Source organism: Python bivittatus, unplaced genomic scaffold (genome assembly GCF_059951505.1).
Source record: "Python bivittatus isolate LINGU-HERP-01145 unplaced genomic scaffold, Pbiv_v1 ctg000480_np1212, whole genome shotgun sequence".
Taxonomy (NCBI): Eukaryota; Metazoa; Chordata; class Lepidosauria; order Squamata; family Pythonidae; genus Python; species Python bivittatus.
Window position 1 is genome coordinate 88,258,713 of NW_028277075.1, and position 18,621 is coordinate 88,277,333.

Below are 18,621 nucleotides of genomic sequence, written 5' to 3' on the forward strand. Positions count from 1 at the left end.
CAAAGCTTTCTTTCTGAGCCCCACCAGCCGACACTCCTTAGCTGATGGCACTCAGAGCATAACCATCATCACTGCTCCTCATTTTAATGGTAGCCATCAAAGAAGACAGGGAGCTTTTTGATGCTTTGGGGATCTTTGCTTCCTTTTTTTCCAGCTTGATTGCTTTACCCTGCTCTTAACTGCAGAAATGAACAGGTGAGCTAAAAAAAAAAAGTAAACAGAAAAGCCCAGCAGACTATTTCCTTCCACTCTGGTTGACAAAATAAAACAGAAGGATGCCAGGAAGGTGCAGCTTCTGTCCTTCCAATGTGTAGAGTCATGTACTATTGTCTTTTGCAAGGAGTTTGCAGAAGCAGAACACTGCAGAAAGACTCTTAGGGTAGCTAGTAGGAGAGATGCATATGCCATTTTTGCCCAAATTTTTCTTCTAATTTTGTGTTACCTAATTACTTGGCTTGTTTGCAGAGCTACACCAATAAGCAGCCACTTATTATTCTTCTGTGTTTTTTTTCAATATTTCTGGCCTTCTGCATGTAATCTGTGGCAACTTTCCTTTATGCACATTAGTAGTTTTTGTGCAAGGGTTGCACAAAAAATGAAAATGTGACAAACGGCATGTCTCTCTGTAGCAGGTTCATTTTTTGAACCAGTAATAACCAGATTGGCCCAGACAAAACAGACACAAAATCTGGACAACTAATTGGGTTTTTGTATCTCCCCACAGTGACTGGGGGTGGGGGTAGACTTTTACTTTACAAAAGGAAAGCTTACAGATTTCAATCTGCCTTTTATCGTTTTTAGTTTATGCTTTCTATTTCTGTGCTGTCACAATCTTTACTTTTTCTTTGCCTTTTCTGCTTGTTTGTTCCTGGCTGGGCTTCTTGATTCTTCTCTTCTTCCAAATCTTGGTTCCCTCTGAGGGAAATGGCATGAATAACTTTTCCCTCATGCCAGTTCTGAGGGAAGGAAAGAAATACTTTTCTCTCTCTCTCCAGTTTTCTCAGCTGCTGTCTCCTTTCCTGTTACCTCTTTCTCATCAGGCTTGTTATCTTTTGGTTTGCCTCTTTAATTGGCTCCTGGGCTTTTGCTCTGTTGATTCAGCCTCTTCTTCATGAAGCCTGTGGTGGCAGAGGTCCCAGGCAGCCATCTTGTCTTCCCTCCTCCTTGCCTCCTGCCAACGCTGCTGTTTGATTGGTCACTGCTGTTTGATTGGCAGCTGGGCTGTCCTGACGATGGGAGAGGGCCAAGGTGGGAGGGGGAGGAAGGAAGGAGCACAGGGGCTTTTAATCTCTTCAGGCGGTCTGTCCTTCTACATGATTGATTACTAAATCTATTTCACAGTAAGTTATAGCCCACAGAATAGAGCAGACGATATGTCATGAGATAGCACTTGAATTAGGGATTGGCACTGTTCTTCTTTTACCTTGACACCGCTTTGAATGTTCAACTGGAACCCTGAAAAATCCTTGAGGAGCATCCCTTGCAATCTCTACTTTTTCCCCCTTCCTTCTCTTTGGCAATAAACAGAACAGATACTTAACAAATCTATCCTCAGGGAACGAGCCTAAAATACTGTTTGCTCAATCCTGGGGAGGGGAGAGCAGGGAAACACACTCCAAAAAGTGGGTGGACTCAGCACAAAGGGATGGGTGCAGTCTGAATGAAATTAAAATTTAATGAACTATATTCAATATGATTATATGGATAACTCATCTTTGTCTACCCTCTGATAATTTTGAAAGGGGTTTTGGGGACCATATCCAAAGTTTGGGGTGGGACACATATGGGCCTTGTGTTTCAGGCTGTGCTTCTCTGCTTTCAATGGACTTAAGCCATTTTCTCTAAACTGTTATATCTGAAATATGGGAGTAATGGTACTGACCAACCATTACTGGTCAATTAGTAAGGCTCTGATGGTTAGATAATTCCAGCTTTTCATGTCCTAATGGACATCATTTAATCAGGATTGTTGATCAATAATTGCATCTTTGAGTTCTTGTAAGATAAGGGTTACAAAGCTTAAAAGAGTGAACATTAAAAGCAGCAGGTACAATTATTCTTATAATATTAGAGTCCACCTTGAAATAAACAAGGTACTGTGGAGAAAGAGGAACTGATTCTAGCATTTTGTTGGAGAAAGTACATATTGTACCTCAATATACAATACAGGGCAGGGCAGTTACACAAAAGTGAAGCACTTGATTTAAGAAGTATAGAATATAGACACACATCGAGCTCTACAATTGGTAATCAGCTGTATGCTAAACATAAGGATGTCTGCTTATACATTGCTGCAAATATGTTGTTATTTCTTTAATGAAAAAGTTCTATATCAGAATATTGATTCTGGAAACATTTCAAGGAATCTTAACTAAGCTACTGCAAAATCTCAGAAAAAAAGCATTTTATTTAATTGTAAGGTAAAATAATTATTCCCCCAATTTTCTTCTCTCTTAAAACAGTTTTCCTTAGGTCATATCTACTTGCTATAGTCTGCATATGTATTTGAGGTAGTCAAAAAGGTTCTGAACATAATAGCAACTGCACAGATTAAAAAAGAACCATCCATCTGCCCAATGAAAAAACTTGGAGCTGATTTTGGAATCACTAAAAGCAGTAAACAATGCTGTGTCATGAAAAGTGTGTAAAATTGTCCTATGATCTCTGCTGTTCTAGAGCATTTATGCAAACATATCCTACTTCTGCAAATATTTTTGTAGTATGGTCCCCACTCTCACGGCCTTTTGGAATCAGATGGAAACATGCCTCTTCCAGCAGCCTTTGGTGATTAATAGTTTCACAGCAATGTCATTTTTAGAATTTTATGATTTTTAGCTTTGTATTTTCAGTTACTATTTAAATTTTTTTATGATGTGCATTCTGCTTTTAATACTTAAACTCTGTAAACTGCCTAAAGTCGGCTGGCTTCAGGAGGTCAGATAAAATATATAAATAAATAAATAAATCTTATCTCTTACATCTTTTATACATGGGACTATAACAGTTATATGAATATTATTCCTTGACCACAGACATATTCTAATGTACTTTGCTTGGGCACTTATTTACACATTTTGTACTTCATGCTAGAGTTGGTAAGTCAATATGGACACCAGCTCCTCATTGAAAAAGTATCGCTACTTGAATCTGTCGATTAGAGGTAAGCAATCTGGTAACTTCCTAATAATCCAGGCCAGCAGTAGCAACTGATGAAGGGATTTTATGGGCTCCCAATTTTTTGGCAGTCACATTTAGAATTCAAGGATGGCATACATTCAGAACAGCTTCCTTGGTGGCTGTGACTGGTGAGCTTTCTCCCTATCTACCTTCTAGACTCCAAGGATGCTCTCTATCATTTTGGTTTATTTTTGTCTTTTTTTCCTGAACACTTAGCACTGAGCTCGAGGCACCCATCATTTTATTCTCTGAACAACTCTGGAATCTAAGCAGGGATCCAATATATCCTGGGAAATAAAAATTATGCTCAAGAATATCTCTGCATACTAGCTGCTCATTTTTATACATATTCATACATGCATATATCAACAGCCTTGTGAGTGCTATGGCAGATGTCACCTGGCACACTGATGCCCATGATGAGAATCCAGTTGTAGATGTTCAGTGCTGTTTAGAAATGAAGTAATGTAACTCACTTGAGCAATCTCTTCCAAGGTCATCTCCTAAACATGTTTCTAAATTAATCCAGAACCAGCCAGGTGTGTTCAACACCACCTCATTAAAAACAGAAAACATATACAAGATGAAAATGTGTGAGCGTCCTCATGCTCTATGATGCATTTGGGCAACAATACAGGCATTGTCTCAATTTTATTCTAATCTCTGAATTGAAAAAAAAATACAATACATACATGCTTTAAAAGTGTAACAGTTATCAACCATACATCTACAGTATTACATTTAATTTGGCTCTTATTTCAGTTACATTTAATGTTTGTGAAAGATCTGGAGAAAAATGGAGAAAGGGGCAATGTCTATTTCCATAGGAAAATCAGATACAACTTTAACCGTAGAATGGGAACTGAGTTCATGGCTCATTGGGTTCTTTTAAACTATTTAAGTATGGGACTAGTGTGTGTGTGTGTTGTATAATATACTATTGAAGCAATAACCCAGTGATTATTGTTTTAGTTACACCATAGGGATTTATGACTAAAAATGTTACAGTTCGACATCTAGTCATAAACATACTGCAAAGGTAAAAAATGATACAATAAAAAGTAATGGCAAATGAGATTTCGGAAGTGATGGCTAAAAATCATCGGTCACAACAGAGCTGGGATTAATACATTTCTGTGCGCAAATTGTACAGTACCTTGTTTGTTGTTCTTCATTAAATCTACCAACGTTTCCCCTCCAGTTCCAAAATCATTTGTTTCATGCTCTAGATCCATTTCGGTATCACTGCTACTGCTAGCAGAGTAAGTGCACACTCTCAGTGCCCTGTCCTGTACAAAACAACATATAATTCCTTGATTCAGAACAGAAAACATTTCACTGAAAGCAGTGGATCTGGAGTGCAGACAAAAAAGGTGAGCCATTTTGTCTCTTTCAGCCCAATTTATTTAGTTGCTTTAATTTGCTATTGATTATGTCATTAAATGTCACAAATCTCTGAACTTTTTTCCAGCACAAAGTACTAAAACTCATTCTCACACAATCCAGCTACAGAACCCATGGATCCATCTTGCTTTTATGTTATAAAAAAGCATTTGTGTTAAAAGGGTCCATGAACAGTTAGTGACAACCCGGGAATTCGGAGTGGCTCATTTCCCTGTTCTTGTATTTGGGATCTGAAGTAGTCATCCCAACAAATCTCTGAACTGACAGAAATGGAGGCACAGTTACAGGCAAGCATTGCTCACTGGGTGAGAAATATTCTGGGACTGTTTTGAGGGCAGGGTGTTTCCTACATTATAGAAACATAAAGTTGGAGGGACCTTGGATACAATCTAGTACAGTCCCTTATCCAGTGCAGGAATCCAATTCTACACTGTATTCCTATAAAACAAAGCATAATGTACTGCAGTGGGGAACCTGAATCAATACCATTCCCAAGAGGTACAGTCTTCTGTTAGCATTGTTATTTTTGTTTGGCATGAGCTTATATCTAACCACAGTACAAGACTCATTTTTCCCCACTACCATCACCTGGTGAGGTTGATTAGGCTGAGGGAGAGTGACTGGCTAAAAGTCACCTAGGGGGCTTCTGTGGCTGAAGGTGGATTAAAACCTAGCTCTTCCCACTCCTAATCTAACACCTTGACCGCTACACCACACTGACTTCAGCTCACTGTTCCAAGGATTCAGACTAATATCTAAGAAGGGCTCTAGTTTTATTCTAATTCTTTATTTGGCACAATGGTGGTAATTGTACGACTGTAATTTTTCAGTACAGCTTTTTTTAAAAAAATGTGATGCAAGGTAGACATGAAGTATCGTCCTGATGTGGGTTTCTTCTCCTTTTTCCAAAATGAAAACAGAAATGCAATGGGCTTTTCTTTTACTCTTTCTACACAGTCCAGGTTTCCAAGGGGAATCAACCCATTTTTATCTTGGAGGAGAAAAGATAACTGCTTTATACATCCTTTGCACTTCAAAAAGGAAAGCAGCTTTGGATGAAGGCAACTTTGATTACAAAAACAATTTGTGGCAAAAAATTTAAACACTTCTACTTTCACTGCCTCTTTTATCAAATTCAAGGCTACTAACACCTGCAGTAAAGAAATAACAACAGGAAATATTCCACATATTTTTCACGTTAAACTTTGGCCTTCAAACTGTATCATAATTGACCTCAGTTTCCTGGGGTAGTAAGATGCAGAATATGATCACTTTTTAAAAAGAGATGAGACTACAGTAATTAATACATACAAAAAAGGAAAATGAAATGAAGCTCTATAGTTTTGGGCATAAAAAAGGCTTAATGTCTTAAAGTGATAGATTACTTGACATCATGTCACAAATTCTTCCCCTGTAAATTAATTGTGTAACCAATAATAAAAACTATTTGTAAACATTGTAAATGAAAGGGCAAAGCACATATAATTTATTATCGCTGATGAATATGCATGATATATTACTGAATAGAAGACTGTAATTGAGTGTAAGTTTATTTTTGGTGAACCTACTGCTACACAAAATATTCAGCAATAATGCTATTTTACCAATCTTCCCTCTGTCAAAGAGCTAACGCCTAGTATGGGAATCATGAAAGAATACTGGATTTGGTCCAAGAACTGAGTCAAGATCTTTACTTGCCATGAGCCTCACTGGGCGATGGGTCTGTCATACACATGTGAATATGTGAAGCACAGCAATCTGGCTTATACTAAGTTTGACCTTAAGTCCATCTTGCTTACTGCTCCATACTAAATGGCAATAGTTCAGGATTTTAGGGAGGAACATTTTCTAGTATAACCTGGAGAAACCAGGGACTGAACCTGGGACGTTCAGAATACGATCAATCAATCCATCGACTCTAATACTGTATTATAACCAAATTCCCAGTATAACTTATTTCACAGAGTTTTTGAGGTTGAAGTGGGGTAGCAGATAACCACTTAGGGGATGGACAGGATATAAATTTGAGAAATAAATGAACTTTGAGAAATAAACTAAACTAAATTAAATACTTTCAAAATCTTTTACATTTGTACCTTGGCTTTGATAGCATTTTTGCTGCTCCAGTCTGAAAACATCTTTGCATTGCCACTTTTTTCTTCTTCTGAATGTTCTAATGAGGCAGAAGCCAAAGAACTAGATTCTTGACTATGTTTTTCCATGGGGCTTGTTATTCCTGGGCAATAAAAAGAAATGGAACATAGCATCTTTGATTCTATTTGCATGTAGGGGTCAGATTCATTCAATAACTGACTGATTACATTGTGATAACAGCAAGAGGACAGCGGCTGGCAAAATATTACATGCAGAAAATCTGCACATTCTTTTTTATCAGGGAAACATGTAGTCATCTCTGCCATGAGACATTTAGAGATAAAATGGGTGCTAAAGTAAATGCAACCAGTTGTCAACATTTCTATAACCTAAACCCTTTCCCCTTAATAAATCTGATTAAAGAAGATTGTGTGGGAATCTTGCTTTTTTATTATAAGCTGCTGCTAAGGGTTTGTAGTTCCATTTCTACAAAATGGAGGAAGAAGTAGATAAAGCTAAACTGATAGGATTCCTACAAGCCATACCACTTAATATCCCAGAATATATTTATTACATATATTTACATTATTATAAGGGCATAATTCTCATACATGCTTATTGTTATGGATGTGCAAACAGAGTACACATACGCTCCAATTATACATAAAATAAAATAAATTGGCACTGAAGTTACAATGATCTATGGGTCCAGAGCATTTTTTATGGAAAGTCTGAAGAAGGAAACTTTGTAGACTTTCTGAGAAGAAAAGAGCAAAGTACAAAATGGCAAAAGAGAATTCTCTCAGCACAAGTGTTCTTAGCCAAATAATTTACTCTTTTTTAAATGAACAACTTGTAGAACAAGAGCACAAGTAAATCACAGTGCTTTGTAAGATTCACTATATGTATGTGTATGGGAGGGAAGAGAGAGATTGGCCAGATGATAACATTTGAAAGTGAGAATGTTGACCTCCCAGTCTGCAGCATCTACTTTTTTTACATCTCTTCAAGACAATTTAATTAAGAAACAGACCGTAGAAGGCTGGTGCAGTGAATATTAGCATTAAGATCAGGACAATCTTACTGGTACTGACTTCTTATGAAGCAATTCAGTGCTTGCAGTTTCTATTCAATTTGTTATAATGACAGTGTTTAATCATGGAGTCTATTCTATAGCACGCTGCTGAATTGAGGTCACACATGTGGCTATTCAAGCATGTAGCATATAATCTATAACTAAGATTTCTCTTCTGAATCTCCTTTAGCTGTGTTATTAATTAACAATACACTTATTTTTTTTTAAACAATCTAACTTAAAATACCTTTTCTTTAACTATGATCTGAAATGAGCAGGGGAGTTTCCAGTGAAGCATACAGTGTGTATTTGCATTCTATTATAAGCAGTACAAATCTGTATTAGGAATATTACTAAATCAATTAAATTCCAGCATGTTTAATTAGAAGATGTCTCATAAACTTCCAAGAATCTTTAATGCAGCTTATTTACTCATCTGTTCACTTTAAATATTGACACATTAGCAAAACATTATTTGGGAGTCTTGCAGTAGATTTCTAATTCTCACACGAATGTGGCAGTAGGAGAAAAGGTCATTTTGCCAACAATTGTGCATTTTAAACATGTTAAGGTAGTCTTCTACTTTATGTTTTCTCTTTTATGAAATGCTTGGGAAACATGATTCAACATTTTAAAAAATTAAAATTTAGCACATATGGTTCACGTATAATCTGATGAACCTGAAAAGGACAGCCCTTTACACTTCTCAATAAAGTAGTTAAGCTATTTCAGATGTATGAACACATCATATAACAAGAATCATCATAGGGAATTTTCACCAACTTGTATTGGCATTTACAATGAATCCATGTGGACTGAGACCCATATGGTCACATATCACATACACACACATTACATGCATGCACATAAACACTTTGAAAATAAAAACTCTGCCAACTCTGGAAATTCTTCCATTTGTTTTTGGCTGCAGCTTAAACCTGCCCTGACTTAGCTCTGACATATTATCCATGAGCTATTTAAAGACATGGTGTGGAAGAGCAGGCTGCTTGAACAACATGGCAGGCCCCTCTGCTCCCTTCTTTCCCTCCCGTCTGAGCCTTCTCCCCAGCGTCAGCATGGCCAGCAGAGTTGCCAATAAAGCTGCAACCTTGACACAGGTATGGGAGGAGATGGATGTTCTGGAGCTCTGCAGCAACCGAATGAAAGAAGGCGTTTTTCCTCCAGAAGGAGCGGATGGTCCAAAGGAGAGGAAAAGGAGTATAAAGGCCCAGCAAGGCAAAGCACAATGTAAAGAAGGTGCAAGAGCTCTACACGCTGGCCATTAACAGAAAAAGAAGAAGAAATCCAGAGAGAGAAGGGACTTCAGACAGAACAGGCTTAAGAAAGAAATGTTGATGCCTACTAGCAATAGTATAGAGCACAGCATATAGTATATTGAATAGTAATAGTATAGAGTATAATATAAACATTGTCAAGTATAGTAATTATCATAGTAATAGTATAGAGATAGCAATAGAACAGAATATAGGAAGCCTTCACATATCACTTTCATATGTTTGTTTTTTAAAAATAAAACCTCTCCCCATCCCATACAGGGAGATATAAAGAAACTGCCTGTCCAGGGTCCAATGCTTTTGTGTCTCTCTTGAGTCTGGGTCAGTCTAACTGAGTATGGTTTAAAAAGGAACCCATAACACATGGTATGTCATATAACCTACTTTAAAAAACAACAGATTACCATTCAGCATAATAGCATTTCCATCTCACTGTAATCACCAGCTTGTAAACCTCCTATAGTAATATGAGGAGTCTCTTCAGCTGCATATTTCTTATGTCTTTGTACAATGTTATCATTAGCAGGTCTCTGCTAATGAAAACTGACATCTGGGCACAAAGCGTCTCATTTGCAAAAACAAAAACCTGTCATTTTACCTAAAGAAGCTTCATTTTTGGAGAACATGAAATAAAGCAAAAAATGTGGACTCAAATACATATATTAATTCAGAATATTTTGAAGTTTAATATACAATCTAAACCAGAGACATTTCTTTTGGGACTGATGGATAAACAATTGGAAAAATCTTACGGATCTTTCTTTTTATATATGATAACTGCAGCGAGACCTTTATATGCTCAAAGGTGGAAAGACTCAATATTCCCTACAATGGAAGAATGGATGATAAAGTTGATGGAGCTAGTTGAGATGGCAAAATTGACAGCTTTGATTAGAGAAAAGACACTGACTAATTTTAATGCTAATTGGAAGCCCCTTTTGAACTTTTCACCGGAAACAGAAAAAAATGAAATTATATACGGATTTGATGATTAGTAAAATTAATAGATTATAGAAAAAATGAATGTTAAATTGTAATCCTAGAGTAAGAGTTTAATGTATGTTTTACTTATATCCGCTGTAAAAGAAGTCAGAAGTCATTTTTTTTTGTATTTCTGTTTTTCTTTTTCTGCACTTCTGTTCTCTTTCTTTCTCTTTCTTCTTTCTTTTCTTCTATTCTTTTCCTAGATTATTAATTCTTGTTAGTTCTTATCTTTCTGTTTTTAAAATTTAATAAAGTTATTATAAAAAAAATTACCTGAAGAAGCTGATTTTGGAAGACGACTCTGAAAAGTCTGCACACCTCTATCAGTCATTGCAGGATCTGATGCTGAATGAGAAATTATGCTCTCTACAGATCCCTGGCTTTTACTAGTTGTTGAAGGCACTTCTCGTTCTAGGGTTTTGGCTTTCTCAGAAGGAGTCTGAGGAAAAGGTTGCTCAGGTGATGTGAAATCTTCGTTTTCTAAATCCATTCCTTGTTTAGAAACATGTCGGCCTGTTGAACGGTTTCCTGAGTCTGGGAGAGGAAAGGTTCCTATTCCACTGTCCAATGTCCTCATTTGGCAACAGGATTCTACAATGTAAAAATACAGTGTACTTTCAGTAAAACTGAAAAAGACAAAGAACAACAACAGAGGGCACCTTGAAGAAAGGGCTTTCATGTAAAGAAAAGGGCTATGGCTCATAGGCTTTGCACATAGATCCCTAGCTGAAAGTATTTTAAAATGAGATAAGGCCTTTAAAACTGAGAAAAATCACTGCAAGTCAAAGTGAATAGTATTGATCTATTTGTTTATTATTTATTTATAAGATTTATAAAGCTGCCTGACAACCCTGGGAGCATTTAAACAATTAAAATTAAAAAAAAACATAAAGCAGGAAAACAAAAGAGGTTTGGGAAGGACAACATTCAGGTCAAAAGAAAATTCTATGAGAAGCCCATCATGTACTCTAACCCAAGGCCTGGGGAAAAAGCCACATTTTTGACAACCTTTTAAATGAAGGCAGGGGAGAAGCCATTGGGATCTCTGGGAAAATGCTGTTCCAGAGGCAGGCAGAGCAATAGACAAGGCATGCTCCCTGGGTCCCATCAGATCACTATGTCTGATCAATGGGACCTGGAGCATGCCAAGTCTGTCTGATCTAACAGGACAGGCATAAGCTACCAGAGATAGACAGTCGCTCAGATAGCCAGGCCCTATGCCATGAAGGGCTTTAGAAGTGGTAACCAGGACCTTGAATTGCACCTGGAAGTTAACTGACAACTAGTGCAGCTCACAAAGCAGAAGTATTATACTGTTGAGCAAAGTTGAGCCTATTACTGCCTGGGCCACCGCATTCTGAACCAGCTGAAGCTTCCGAGTGGTTTTCAAGAGCAACTCCATCTAGAGCACATTGCAATAATCCATATAAAACTGACTAAGGCATGAGTGACTGTCTGGAGAGCCTCTTCGTTCAAGAATGGACATAACTGGCACACAAGATGAATGGGTGTGAAGGCCTTCCTAGCAACAGCTGCCACCTGGTTTTTAAAGAGGAGCTGTGAGTCCTGGAAAAACCCCAGATTGTGCACCAGTCCTGAATGGGAGAGTGCTACCCCATCCAGGACTAAAGATGGAGATTCTTCAGGGTCAGATGGCCCAAATACCCGCAACCACTCAGTCTTGATAGGATTGAGAGTGAGTCTGCTCCTCCTCATCCAGTCCCTCATAACCTCCTGGCACTCGGACAAGACTTTAGCAGCATCACTTGGTTGGCCTGTGGGCAAGATAGCATGCTAATGATACTTTATTCCAAACTTGGGTGAGCAAGCCAAAAAGGAATCAGAGAGTGATGGCAAAGCCTTGATAACAATGTCCTTCAATACCAGATCACACTGCAACTGCTCCGAGACAAAAACTACATCTAAAGTGCTACCCCTGGTATGTGTCATGCCCTTAATGATTTGGGTCAGGGCCATGTGGCCAAGAACAGAGGTGCCCCAAACTCTAAGCCACCCTGGGCCAAATTGAAATACCCAATAACCATCAGCCTTGAGGACTGAACTGTTAAGCAAGTGACCGAAACAAGTAGCTCAGGCAGGGGTGTTGCTGTACAGCAGGGAGGCTGGTAGAGCAGCAATTAATCCAGCTGTTCCCTAGAGCTCAATTTCAACCGAAGGGTCTCACACCCAGTTATCTCTGGGGCAGAACCTCTGAAAGTCATCAAGGTCTCCCAGATGACAAAAGCCAGCCCATATCTCTGCCCTGAGCAAATGACTGATGTCAAACTTAAAACTCAGGTGGGCACATCTTTAAGAGAGAAACTCTCCCTTCTGGGACCACCCAGGTCTTGGTGATACATGGGTGAGGTTGGATTTATTACTAACAGACCTGGCATTCAGTAAGAGAGCCAGTTCGGTCTAGTGGTTAAGGCACCAGGCTAGAAACCAGGAGACTGTGAGTTCTAGTCCCGCCTTAGGATGAAAGGTGGCTGGGTGACTTTGGGACAGTTGGCTTTTCCTGTCGCAACCAATGTATCAACATTTGGTGGATTGAAAAAGCAGACCTTGCACCTGCGGGAAAAATCCTAGGAACGGGGGGGGGGGGGGAGACTTGGCATTCAATAGCAGTAGCTGCTAGAACTCAGGACCACTGAGGAACCACTGATCTGGCATCAGGGATGAATATGGAAGGCTGGAAGGTGGGACCACATTTAACCAGCAGCTCTGCCTTCCCCATGTGCAGTGCACCCTCAGACTCCTGCCATATCTTTCCCTGCCCTTCATGATTTTGATGGTACTGCCTGATCTTTTTCCCAAGTACCACCCCACCCTCAGACAGCCCCCCATGCCAAGGGACCCATCTAACCACACTCACCCCTCACTCCAATCCAAACGTACACCCTAGAACCAACCACACTCATCCCCTCCTCAACAAACCCTAGCAAACCCCTAGATTGCTTCTGTCCACAGGCATTCAGCAGCTCAAGCAATACTACATGCTGCAGGTAGACCAGCCATCCACATTCACATTCTAGAGCAGAGTCTAGATTCTAAAGCAGAGTTCAGGGGCGGTGGGCATATCTGGATTTCTGACAGTGTCTTAAGTTCTGTCACAAAATGGCTAGAATGTCTGATACCTACTCAGAAAAGTACTGCTGTGGTGGGCATGGGCAGTCACAATATGCTCATGTCACTGAAAGGCAAAGTGATTAGACTTAAAGACAATAAAATTATCTAGGATTTTGAGCACAGGGTAGAGGTCCTTAATACAGAAAACTGCTCCCTTGGATTCCAGTTCTATCAAAATCATACTCCCAAACTCACAAATTACATCTTACTCTACGTATGTTGCAAACATATAAGGTTGCTACCCCTCTTTTCAGGATCTTCCCACCACCCCACATTCTCTCCTTATGGCCTGTATCATTCCTGTGTTCATTCTCTCTCTCTCCCCCTCTCCCTCTCTCTCCACGCACACACACAGCCCCCATTCATCCACAGAAATGTAGGCATACACCCATTTATTAATCATACAAGGAAACATATAAATCTCTCCTTCTCCATGGCATCTTCCCTAGTTCCCTGGCAGTCCTCTTTTACTCATTCTGGACTGACTTGAAGGTCTACCCACCACCTTCTCCTTCTACAGGGTGACTCCTAAGTCCTTTCCGATCTATCTATCCTGGATCATTCCACAGCCTCTGTTGAACTATAAAGCCTTCCTTTTTGAAAATCTTAGTACCCACCCTACTCAGAGTACCCACCCTACTCAGAGTAGAGTGGGTAGTGCAGCACAGTTCAGAACAAAGCAAAGCAGAACATCTGTTCTGTAGCTACCTACTCCCTCCATTACCTAATAATACTACTAGTCCTATTTCAATTAGAGGCAGTCTTGGAAAAAAATTGAGGTACTGGGGAAATGCAGGCCAGCTGTTCCACTTGACTGCCATTTACATAAGAGAAAACTGAAGTCAGGCAGGGAATATTGGCAACTGTAAGACAGGTATGAGGGTCTCACCTTTAGATAGTTTATGCCCCCTTTGAGAATCTGGTGAGACCTATGGACCTCAATTATGCTCAGTTATCAAAATGTTTTAAAATAACAATTATGTAGTATAGTAATATAAGCGAACATAAAGTTGTATTTTTTTTCTCATCCAAATTTAGGGATCCCCCAAAATCTATCCAGGGACCATGGATCCCAGGTTGGGGTCCATGGATCCCAGGTTGGGAACCGCTAGACTTTAAGCTATATGAACTGTATAAAGTAGCTTGTATAATCTTTTTTGTAATTAGACAATTGTGTCTGGTACTGATTTTTTTTTTTTAAATATACATGAGAAAAAAACATGCACATCTAACCAGAATTAATAATCACAACAAATTAATCAAAACATGTACATGCTGCCTAGCTAGCTTTGGTCTATGTGGCTAAGACAGACACATTATAAAAGGCCCAACCTGCAGTCTTCTAAACTATGCAGTGCGTTTCAATTTATTCTGGAATATTATTGTATACAGTACTCAAAGAATCACAGAGTAAGTAAAATGATACTTTTGTTAGAGGTACTGCCTTTTGTTTTTCCTAAGGGACTCTCAGAATAGCATTTGCTATTACAGTTATAACGCCACATATTGCCTGGAATGACTTTAGTCTGAACAAGGCAGGGTTAGGCTCTTATCTTTAGAGAAGAAACTCAAAATCCTGTCATATAAAGTTATTTTTAACCAATCCACTAGCTATCTGAAAATGCATCAGTCTGGGGTGTTTGAGACTTTAGCAAGGACTATTGTCTTCTTACAAAATAAAAGTCAAGGCATCCCAATTATTTTAGCATCACTAAGTTACCTCACAGAATTGTAAAATTGGCTTAGGAGACTCTCTGAAGTGAAGATTACACAGAATACATCTTAGAACCAAATGCGGACATCTTATACAACTAGTTTGTTTCAGGCCAACAAATTCCCCTCATTCTGCAGACAGATATAAAGAAATCAAAAGGCGTCCATGCATTCTGAATGCTGGATGTACATAGATATAGAAGGAATTTGTTTGAGTAAGGACAAACAAAGTGAGATTAGCAAAGTACTGGCCTATTATTCGTACATGGCAATTAGCTATCACTATTTCAGCACCATGGGCAGTCCCTATCTAAACTTCAAGGGATATAAGACAGTTGCTGCAACCTGAATATTGTTGTGCGGTATTTTAAGCCAGGCTCAACAATGTAAAACTATGGATGAATATTCAAGTGCAACACCATAACCACCAAACAATAGTCTCTATGAAAGCACAGATCATAAGGAATATTTTTCAGGAGTAAGTTCAAATTTTAGTTCCAAAAAGGCAGTGAATATTACTAGTGGTATTATTGTTAGCAATACTATCCTCGACTAATCATATTTCCACATAAGGAGAGAGAAGCTAAGGCTTTTTGTTTTTGCTTTCTGCAGAAATGGACCAGTGCCAGAGTTAATGAATCCATCTAATTGTTACTGCTCCTTTTCTCCCCTCCTCGCTTCCCATATTTGTAATGGATTATGGCCATCTACAGTGTTTACTACCATTATTCTGTATCACCTACTCACTTTTAGAAGATTTATAAGAGGTGGAAAATTTGGTTATTTGATTCAGAAAGGTATTTTGCTCTGGAGAGGAAAGTACAATATTCAGAGTACAAATAAATGTTTCTGCAACCATTTTGACCCATTTTAATAATCTGCTCTCTAGACAAGAAATGTCCACTAATTTGATAAAGAGATTCTTTAATATTTTTTCTCTCTGTTTCCTATAATGAATCAGTTCGTTCAGATTACATTTATCATTTTACTGATATCATTAGCTCCAAAATACCCCTCTCCAATACTCTTCAGTACAAATATATGTAGTTATCTCTTACTATATTTTCAGTAAACATGAAATGAAAACAAGTCCCATTATTAATGCCAATATAATTTACCAATGGGTTAGCATGATTATGAAAAGTATTTTGAATTATAAATTGCACAGCACTAGCAAAATGGCAGCAAACTCATTTCAATGAGAATTCTTCAAAGGTGCTCCTAAGACTGAAATGCTATTCTCAAAATCCTGGAGGTCCTGAAATTACTGGAGCTGATTTTCAAATAAACATGAATAGGACTCAACTACAAATAAAATTCTCAGGCCTCCAACCTGTATTGCAAGAGTTTGTTCAAGCAATTTAAGTTCCCTCTGTGTTCAGAAACCAAGAGCATCTTTTTTTGTTCTTTGAAGCAGTAAGTTCTTTTGTACATAATCAAGAACCTTTGAGACCAGCCCCTTGATTTAACTCACAATGGTCCTATTTATTTATTTAAAAGATTTAAATGGCTGCCTATTTTATATACAGTAACCCTGGGAACTTCACAAAATAATAATAAAATGTGCAAGCAAACAATAATACTAACAACAGAAACTACATCTCATGGCGCTCCCAAAACAACATTCCCCCATATATCAACTGGCCACCAGTCTCACCCTGGCTCAATGCTTGGGGGAAGAACCAACTCTTCATGGCCTTCTGGGGGCCTCTTTGTGTGATATACTTGATTGGGAAATGGGGTGAAGGTCAGTGTGGCTTGCAAATGGGAAAATGAGGTTACCTGTCCCAGCCAATAACCCTGTGGGTGTTAGATTAATTCCAAATAGCCCTACCCTTGATGTGAACTAAAGTAACTCTCCCCAGTCATCATGTCAAGTGAACTGCTTTCTGAGGGGCTAACTAACCCTACCACTTTGAATGCTGCTTCTCTAGGATTATTGTGTTCGTCACCATCTACCTGGTTCTTTAGTATGTAGTACTTGATTTTGATTTGAAGAATTAGAACAAGCAAGCTATCCTGAATAAATTCCCATTATGCCGTTGTTTCAGTGACCAGAATTCATTATCATCTGTTCAATTCCTCCCTATGTTTTATGGCAGAATAAAACATGGGAGCAAAATATATTTTTTCTTCAATTCTGCTCTAGTTCCTTGGAGGCAACTGTCAGTGAGACTGAAGAAGGTATCTCAATCTCAGTGCAGTAATTTTAGAATCACTAATGAAGCTGAAAATTTAAAGAAATGTATCTGTGGAAGATTCCTGTGAGTGTATCAAAAATCATTCACCCTCACAGCCATAGACAGTAACCTTTCCTTTCTTCTTATTGGTTGAAAAATAAGAATAAAACAAGAGGAAAATATCCTCTGATTCTGAATCATATTTTCTTCTTAAGGGTGTAAACTGGAAGCTATTGCAGTTCCTGCTATTTGCAGGTTTCTAGAGGGGTGGGAGAGAAATCTTGCACTTATTTTATAGGTGTTCAATGTGACATTTAATGCAAATCTTCCATCTATACAGAGTAATTTGCAAAATACTACAAAAGAGGTTAAGCTTAAAAGCGTTCCTTGGTATCTTTCCACACTTTCAGCTGATAAATGTAGAAACATTGGCTTAAAACTGAGAGAAAAAAAAAAGCTAAAAGTCTGATCACATCTCCTCACAGCAAGCTATCTAAAGCTGATGGGAAGTCTACTTCCATTGACACCATGTGAGAAATTTAGAGTTTGGGTACTTTTAAATTGTGCTAAGGATGTGCCTGAAATGGAAAAATGGTTTTATCTCAAATCAGCAACAAACCTGGAAGAATTCTGGAAGTTTTGCTGAACTTTTTGGGGTCAGACACAGTTTAGCAGAAACCAAACTAGGAACATTTAGGCTGTTCCAAGTTTTAGTTAAATCAAAATCCAGTCATGAGGAGGGCGTGACTGGTGTGTGTTCCACCCTCTCCCCTCAGCAGCTGTCATCATGGCTTGTCCAAGGGCCCAGTAGTCATCCCAATGCCTTCCTTTCATTCTCTCCTGCTGCCATCACCAATGTCCCAACATGGCATAACCCACCACCACTTTTCTGGGGAACTGGCTCCTTCGCAAACCTACTGAATAGCATATGGTATTTCCATCACTGTAGGCAATTATAACTGGCAGGAGACGTTTGGAGATTTCCTATCATGTGTTGGACAGGAGGCCTGCTTTTATTCAAATCTCAGCCTACATATGCATCACTAATTGGATAGTTCATTATTCCAATTATGTTGTAAGTAGATTTTGGAATGATTTTTTATGTTTGAGATGAGAGAGGGAGACTTCAGAGGCAAAAATTAGAGTATCAAGAAGAAAAAAAAAGCTTTTTCTCCTCATGTAGGTTTTGTGGATAGAGTCACAATCTGCAAGAGTGTTCATATTTCTTTTTCCTGTTTTGAGGAGACAACAGACAAGATTTATTGACTGCCAGATTATTGAGGCAGTGCCTTCCATTACTGGTCTGACTGACTGGGAACTCCTGTGCACTGCAGAAGATTTCAAGGAGCTAGTCTATGGTAGTGTTCTCTATATTGGAGCCTTCTAGATATGTTTAAGTATAAATCCCAAAGCACAGCCATGCTGTTGTGGAATAATAAGTGCTGTAGTCCAACATATCTAAAAGACATCTGACTGTAGATGGTTGTCTAGAAAATGTGTTTGGTTTATGTGGGATATGAGCCAGGATGATTGAGTTCACTTGTTGCCTGCAATGAACAGAGAGTGCTTT

At 38.6% G+C, this 18,621-nt stretch overlaps 1 protein-coding gene across 5 annotated transcripts in view; it reads right to left on the bottom strand.

Annotated features, from left to right (window-relative positions):
• The window catches only part of NCKAP5 (NCK associated protein 5), a 680,918-nt gene that overhangs the window by 59,259 nt on the left and 603,038 nt on the right, over positions 1 to 18,621 (bottom strand). For 4 of the 5 annotated variants that reach the window (XM_088146486.1, XM_088146485.1, XM_088146488.1 and 1 more), the window contains 3 exons: positions 10,303 to 10,620; positions 6,678 to 6,817; positions 4,334 to 4,466 (listed from right to left, as the gene is read on the bottom strand). In XM_088146486.1, the coding sequence (XP_088002612.1) occupies positions 4,334 to 4,466; positions 6,678 to 6,817; positions 10,303 to 10,620 (591 nt within the window). Of the gene's footprint in view, positions 1 to 4,333; positions 4,467 to 6,677; positions 6,818 to 10,302; positions 10,621 to 18,621 lie in introns of those variants that run through there. The other variant, XR_015797191.1, reaches the window with a different exon arrangement.